The 7,870-nt window shown below is 35.4% G+C and overlaps 1 protein-coding gene across 2 annotated transcripts; it reads left to right on the top strand.

Annotated features, from left to right (window-relative positions):
* Nucleotides 3,497-6,284, top strand: LOC109710980 (probable auxin efflux carrier component 5b). Of its 2 annotated transcripts, none has more exons than XM_020233821.1 (6): nucleotides 3,497-4,021; nucleotides 4,935-5,089; nucleotides 5,323-5,408; nucleotides 5,518-5,675; nucleotides 5,874-5,950; nucleotides 6,053-6,284. In XM_020233821.1, the coding sequence occupies exons 1-6, from the start codon at nucleotides 3,497-3,499 to the stop codon at nucleotides 6,123-6,125; spliced, it is 1,074 nt and encodes a 357-aa protein (XP_020089410.1). In that variant the 3' UTR covers nucleotides 6,126-6,284. The 2 variants fall into 2 exon arrangements, with proteins under 2 accessions (XP_020089410.1, XP_020089409.1); XM_020233820.1 differs by having other exon boundaries at nucleotides 3,497-4,036.

The raw sequence follows: 7,870 nt of genomic DNA, 5'->3' as shown, positions 1-7,870 counted from the left end.
TCACGAGGGTTAGCTTTTGGGGCAAGAAACAACACATCGAGTCGGGATTTGGGGTTTGGGTCGAGCCAATTACGCCAATGTGCGAGCTCGAACCCTAGCTTGATCCGAACCTACAGTGAAATTGACTTTACTTACCGATTAGCCGATAGGCGATAGGGGAAGTTAAAAGGCTTTTCTATTTATCGAAAGTGAACCAAAAAAAAAAAAAAAAATCATGTCTAAACAGGCGGACCCGTTATCGGGCTAAATAAACAAAGTATTTTGGGCTTAACTGGGTCTTAGCCCATTAACATGACTCTCAATAGGTTGGGCTTGGTCTTGTCATTACGTTAAGGGTGCGTTTGGTTCGCGCTATCTTTTAAAGATTCCTAGTAATCCAATGGGAATAAAAAAATATGACGGTGTTTGGCTAAACGCACTAAGTAATCTAGTTGGTAATATTGGATTCACTTGGAAATAAGATTCACCCCAAAGTACTAATCTCATTCCCTTGAGGGGGGTGGGTATCCTCATATTAATGGATTGGGGTAATCATAATATGTCTAATCTCTTTTTTTCTTCCTACCCGCCGGCTAATTGATATTATTTTTCTTTACACTCTAACCTTATATCTCTCTCTAAACTTATTTTTCTCTCTAAAATTCAACTTTTTTTTCTCTCTCTAAACTAAGCTTTCTCTCTCTCTCTCTTTCTAAAATTTCAACTCTCTCACTCCCTCTAATTTCGACTATATTTTTCTTTCTATTTTTTTTATTATGCTCTCTCTCTCTAACTTATACTCTCTCTCTTTTTTCTAAAAAGATGTTGAAACTTTTGGTAACATTATTTAAAATTAAATAAATAAATTAATTAATTAATTGTATATTTTTTGTAATATTAAATAACATGGCTAATTAATATTACCGTGCGAACCAAACACATGAATTCCACATTCTTAGTAATAGGATGAATAGGAATAAGATTCTCGGATATCTTTTATTCCTAGTAATCTTTCATAATGCGAATCAAACGCACCCTAAGAGATATAAATCTCTAACACGATATGCTTACATCAGTGTAGTTAATTACAATCTACCAAACATTCCCTAAATATTGCTTTACCAACCAAGCGACCAACAGGGGTATATGCACACTTTATACATTGCAATCGTTGATAGATGGTTATAATCTAATTTGATAGATGTGATTTGTAATATTCAAATTTTTATGAATATCTGGAGTTACAAGTTTTGAGCAAAATGAGACGTCATCATACGTGTGGAGTATTTGCTTGCTACATTTACTAAATTATACACCTTTATGTATAATAAATTTTAGGATTTTAATTTAATTACATTCAATCCAAATTAAAATCATGGCTTAAAAATGAAATTAGCCCACAAGTAAGAGGAAGATTCAGAGTAATAGGAATTGTTAAGTTCTACTACTATTCATGTTCTAATTAAGACCTTTACTTTGCTGCTATTTGACTCTTCTATCAGGTTACACTATTATTATTCATGGGAAGAACTAAACATTAATTGCAGTAGTTCCAACTCAAATCAACATGGAAAGATACAAAAAGCATCAATTTTTTGTGGTAAATGACTTGGAAGGGCAACATAATAAACATTTCGCTAGAAACATTCTCTAATGGTAGATGACTTGGAAATCCACTATTTTTAATTAGTAATTCGATCTCAACATGAAATTGGTAAGGAATTTGATCTCGAGGATCATTTAAAGCATATCTTATCAGTTCTTCTGGGTGCATGGCATGCTATCAAAGTCGATCCAAAACGCTCTTGATCCCAACATGTCTTAAGTTTAATTCCCACAATCACGCTTTAATAGGCGCAGGTCGTATTTGTTTTCCCTTCTATTATTTCTTCTGTCGGTGCACATATTATCACTTGTTTGATCTTCAAAACGAATGCGAATAGAGATATACACTAAGGCCATTTTTGAAGCCCTTTTTTTTTATATCAACCTCTTTAAGTAAGTTCAAGAACAGATGCCAAAAAGATTTAAATGACACAAAGGCCAAAATTTGGCTTTACTTTGTTTGCTTCCTACTATAGACAAATTAGTATACAAGCAAGGCGCAATAAAGACCCTCATTAGTGCTCCATACTTAGTGTCCTCTCTCTCTCTCTTAGCTGCCCATTTACAGTACAAAAGTCAGATAGATACTGCTAGAAGTGCTTTTATGCTCAGCTTAAATGGCCAAATTAAGACATGCACACATCTGAGTGCATGTTATCCTGGGTTTGAAAAGTTCCTTCACTATGAGAAAGAACAGCCCCATGATTTGGAAAGCAAAAGTAGGTCATGTTTGGTCTCTGTTTACTGCTTTTGCCTATTTGTTTACTTTCTAATAGTGTAAACTAGTGAAATACCCGCGCGATGCTGCGGATTTAAAATTTTTTTAATAAATTTTAGTTTTTTATATTTTTAAATAATTGTATAAGTCTAATTATTAATTAAATAAAAGTTATATAAAAATAATTTAATAGTTAATTTTATTTAAATAAAATTTATTAAAACGACAACTTATTTTATAAAGATTTATGCGAAAAAAGATTTGTGATAAATATATCAAAATAATTTAAAAAAATAAATAGAAGGGAAATAAAATAATGGAAGAATTTGTTTAATAAAATTAATTATATATATACACATACGCACTATATTTCTAAAATCTTACTCCTCAAATTTAAATTATGTATTTTTTTATACATCGATCAAATTAGATTTTATTATGCGATTTATTACGTGTATTATTAATAATATTAATTAATTATATTATATACAATGAATTTATTAATATAATTAATTAATTAATTAATTTCATAGAGTTTAGAGATTTAAAATTTTAAATTTTGATATCAATATATATATATATATATATATATATATATATATATATATTAATAATATATATAGAGGGAGAGAGAGTGTAAAGGGGGGTTTGGAGGGACACGTGTCACCCCAAGGCCCCCCCAAACCCTCCTTTCATGTAGAGAAATAGATTATATTTAATTAAAACCGATTGTATATTTTATTATTAAAAATAATTTACGACCACGAACCTGATCTCCGTGCTTTTGGAAGTATATACGTATTGTAATTAATGGACAACATTGCATAAGCACATGCGACAACATGCGTCAACTAAAGTCTCTAGCTAATTTTATCCCTCCTCTCTTCCTCACTCCTCATTCAATCACTAAATGATATTCTAATGTTCCAAACCACCTTTTCCATTGGAATGACCAACCCTTCATCTCCAGCACACAAACCACGTTTGCACCGTAGATCCTAGACGTACGTGGACTTCTATTACATGGGAAAGATGCCCGTTTTTCTCTAATAAATGCTACCGAGAACCACGCATATGTATATATATATATATCAACCCTTAACCCTTGCATGCAAACCACTCTTGCAAAGCAAAAGCAATAGTAGTTTACGTAACTGATCACTAGAGAGAGAGAGAGAGAGGGAAAGAGAGAGGATGATAGGGTGGGGGGACGTGTACAAGGTGGCGGCGGCGATGGTGCCGCTGTACGTGGCGCTGGTGCTCGGCTACGGGTCGGTGAGGTGGTGGAAGGTGTTCACGCCGGAGCAATGCGACGTCGTCAACCGCCTGGTGACGCTCTTCACCCTCCCCTTCTTCTCCTTCGACTTCACGGTCCACACGAACCCGCTGGCCATGAACTACCGCGTGCTGGCGGCCGACGCCATCGCGAAGGCGGTGACGGTCGCCGCGCTGGCGTGCGCGCAGGCGGCGTGCGTCGGCAGGACGGCGAGGAAGAATAAGGAAGGCGGATCGGGCGGGGGGTGGGCGGTGACGGGGTTCTCCCTGGCGACGCTGAACAACACGCTGGTGGTGGGGGTGCCGCTGGTGCGCGCCGTGTACGGGAAGTGGGCGCAGGACCTGGTGGTGCAGCTCGCCGTGCTGCAGGCCGCCGTGTGGATGCCGATGCTCCTCTTCGCCCTCGAGCTGAGGAAGATGAGGCTTGGCTTCTCCTCTTCGACCGCGCCTGGCCCGCCGGTATGCGGTTTCTTGATCTTCTTCTTCCTCTTCTTCTTTTTCAGCAGAACTGAGAGAACTTTACAGCAAATATAATAACGTGCAGAAGGTCATTATCTAAACTGCGAAAGAGTTCAGCGCGTTAGAAAGAAGAGAAAACAGTAAAGAAGAAGAGAAAAGAGATCATGGAAGAAAATAATAATAATAATAATAATAGTGATTTCTTCTCTGGTTTGAATGTTGCAGGAAGAAATGAAGAGAAGAAGGATTTCCATATTATACAAATGTGAAAGAGTCAATTTTTTCTTTAAATTTTCTAATAGTTGCTGTGAATCGTAAATGCTATCAAACTATTTCAAAAGCACATGTTAATAGAAAGAACTTATTTATCGCATTTAAAAGCTCAACTATAGTACTACTCATGGGTTTCGATTAGACTCAACCTATACGTTAAGTTTATTATTAGACCTCTTGCCGTAAGATTTATTATGTACCACGGTCCCACTCAACTTTAATTTGGACTAACCCAACTCATCTTATTAGTCTTCTAAATTTATTATAACTCGGTAGAAAGTTGAATCTATTTAATTTACTCAATAATAAATAGCTAATATATAGTTCCATGTACGCAGTTTTTTATTTTCAGAAAGAGAAATATTAAATTTATACTAAAAAAAGGATTCTAATCTCTACTTTCTTCCATCCAAGTATTATAAAATTTACCAATATCCTTTTTTCTTTTTTTTCAGTTTTTAGTTTTTTAAAGAAAAAGCGAAAGAAAACAAGTAAAGAAACATAGGCTAGCTTTTGGATGAGAGGGGGTGGATTGAGACCAGCACTTCTCTATTGTTTTTGATCTCCAATCTTTATTTTTTTCGTTTTAATTTTTCCTCTTAGATTATTATTTTCATGGAAGCAGGTCACTAAAGATATTGAGGAGGGCGCGGAAGTGCAGACAACGAGTACTGCAGTGTCATTTCGGGTGCTGATGAAGACAGTCTGGCTTAAGTTCGCAGTCAATCCAAAATTCTGCGCAAGCATGGTCGGCATCACTTGGTCCTTCATTGCCAGCAGGTGAGCAGCAAAATTTTGATCTTAGAATGGGAGTAAATTTAAATAAATTGTTGTTCAATTTTTTTTTTTTTTTTTTTTTTTTTTTTTTTTTTTTTTTGTTTTCAATTAGGATTTGTCCATAACTACTTAATTTTTCAACTCCATAAAACCAATTTATATATGTTTTTCATTTTGCACAATAAGCATCAGTATTTGCACACATTCAAATATTTATCTTCTTCGTGAGTTTGTAGATGGCACATTGAGATGCCGAGCGTAATCGAAGGATCAGTGCAGATCATGTCGAGGGGCGGTGCCGGAATGGCTATGTTTAACATGGGTAGGCAGATCGAGTTTTATATATCCCTCTAAATTAATAAGAATGAAATTTTCGACTAAAGTTTGTATTGCGAAGCATGCAAGAATTTTGACATCGTCCTGGTGTCTAGGACAATTCATGGCACTGCAAGAGAAGTTGATCGCGTGCGGGCCGAGATTGGCGGTCGTCGGAATGGCTTTGCGGTTTATCGTGGGACCTGCGACCGCCACGGTCGGAGCCATCGCCGTAGGACTCCGCGGGGACGTCTTGCATCTGGTTATCATACAGGTTGCACATAATTTTTTTTCGGTAACTAGTTAGGGGTTTAGTCCAGTAGTCAATTGATGTGTACACTGCTCTAAAATTCCATAATATCTGATAATCTATATATTTGCAAGTATTATATATGAATTACAAAAACGATGTATATACTATATCGCGGATTAGTGATCTAATTAATGTCACAAACAAATATATTTTGTGTAGGCTGCGTTGCCTCAATCGATCGCCACATTTGTTTTTGCAAAGGAGTATGGATTGCATGCTGAGGTGCTCAGTACAGCGTAAGCTCTTCAATAAACTGCAAATATTTTTATTTTAGAATTCTGATAAGATTGATTGGTTTAATTAATTAGTATTCTAAATTATGTCGATTAACTTTGCAGGATCATCTTTGGAACGCTTGTTTCCATGCCTGTGCTAATCGCATATTATGTTCTTCTGGGTTTAATAAGATAATTAATTAAGTCTCCATTGCCCATCACAAATATGTACATAAATAACAATTTTCTTTTTAGTTCTCTTAATAGTTTTGTTGAACTCTTAGGCTCCACTTGGAAGTCAAATGGAGCCCGAATCCTAGCTTGATCCGAGCCTACATTGGGTCCGGAATATGTAACTCCCACCTCATAATTTTTTTTTCTTTTTTTGTTTTTTTTTCCCCTTAAAGTTACTCTTTTCTTGCTTCACCTGCTTATACATTTGGCTTAATTATTTTGGTGAAAATAAAAGTTTGAAACATATATATGTGGCGATGGGAAGCTGAAGTGAGATTCTAATCCGCAAATATTAAGCATATAATTTGCAGCTCCAAAATTTGCTTGTTGGAGAGTTTTAGTATGATCCTTTAATTTCTAAAAGTACCTTTCAAATAACACTTCATCGAATAATTTCATGAACCTATTTAGCTCAACCATGTGATGTAGTGCTTTTTTATGAAGCAGGTCATGATCTGGAAAACTTCTGTTAGGAGGAGTGCTATAATTAATCAACCTCTTTTCTGAAAAACAAAATTCAATTTCCTACTTTTGGCAACAGCAAAAGCTAAAGACTTTTCTAATTATCAAACATTTTACTATAAAAACTCAAAATGAGAAAATGATGGCCAAATAAAAGGATCTTTTTTTTAGAGGAAATAGTATGTTACCCACCTCATTCATTAAGAGTCACCAACTTAGCTACAGAAAAAACTTAACTATAGAAAGGCCTTCAGGAGGAAAAAAAAAAAAAAAAAAACAGGTAGCAAAAAAGCTAAACAATAAAAAAAGAAAAAGAAGAGCGCGGAAAAAAAAAAAAAGAAAAAGAAATAGAAAAAGGCGGAATCCTGTTATTGAACTAAATTAGACCGTTTGTGCTGGGCTAGTTAATTGGGTTGAATCTTAGCCGGTTGACACGACCAGCTTAGGCTCTCAAAAGGTTGGGCTTGGTCTTGATTTGATTAGGGATATAAAACTCTAACTTAATATACTTGCAATCACCAATCATGCCCAGAGCAAATGACAAAGGGCTTGGTGGTTGGTATCGAAGGTTCCAAATTCAAATCATAATTGATTCACTTTTCCAACTAAATTTATTTCTAAATGAAATAAATGAAGCAGACTGTGCTAGTTATCTCTCCAAAAAAAAAAAGAAAAAAAAAAAAAAACTTGCACTTACAACTACAGTACACTTGCAATTACATAGCACCAAACATGCATCCTGTAAGTGCACCTTAACCAACTGAGACCAATCAATGGGTGTGTGCACACTTTATACACTGCAATCACTTATAGATGGGTTAAAATTTAATTTAATAAATGTGATCCGTACGTAGTATAGGATCTCTCAAGCAAAAGCTTTGAGAAAAATGGGACGTCTTCATATACGTGGAATATTTGATTGCAACACTTACTAAACTATACACTTTTGCATATAATTCATTTGAGGAGCTCAATCATGGCTCAGAACTGAAATTAGACTAGAATTAAGAAGTAGATGTAGAGCAATAGGCATTGTTAAGTTCTAGGACTGTTCATGTCCTAATTAAGTCCTTTTCTTTGTTAAAAGTTTTTCACTCTTCATGTTTCGCTCTATTCTTCATGGAAAGAACTAAACATTATAGCGCATCAACATGGAAAGATACAAGAAGCATCACTTTGTGATAGATGACTTGGAAGGGCAACATATATAATATATTAGCCTCTCTTTATGTGCTTGGGTTGTTT

Source organism: Ananas comosus, linkage group 5 (genome assembly GCF_001540865.1).
Source record: "Ananas comosus cultivar F153 linkage group 5, ASM154086v1, whole genome shotgun sequence".
Taxonomy (NCBI): domain Eukaryota; kingdom Viridiplantae; phylum Streptophyta; class Magnoliopsida; order Poales; family Bromeliaceae; genus Ananas; species Ananas comosus.
This window is presented reverse-complemented; position numbering and strand designations above follow the sequence as displayed.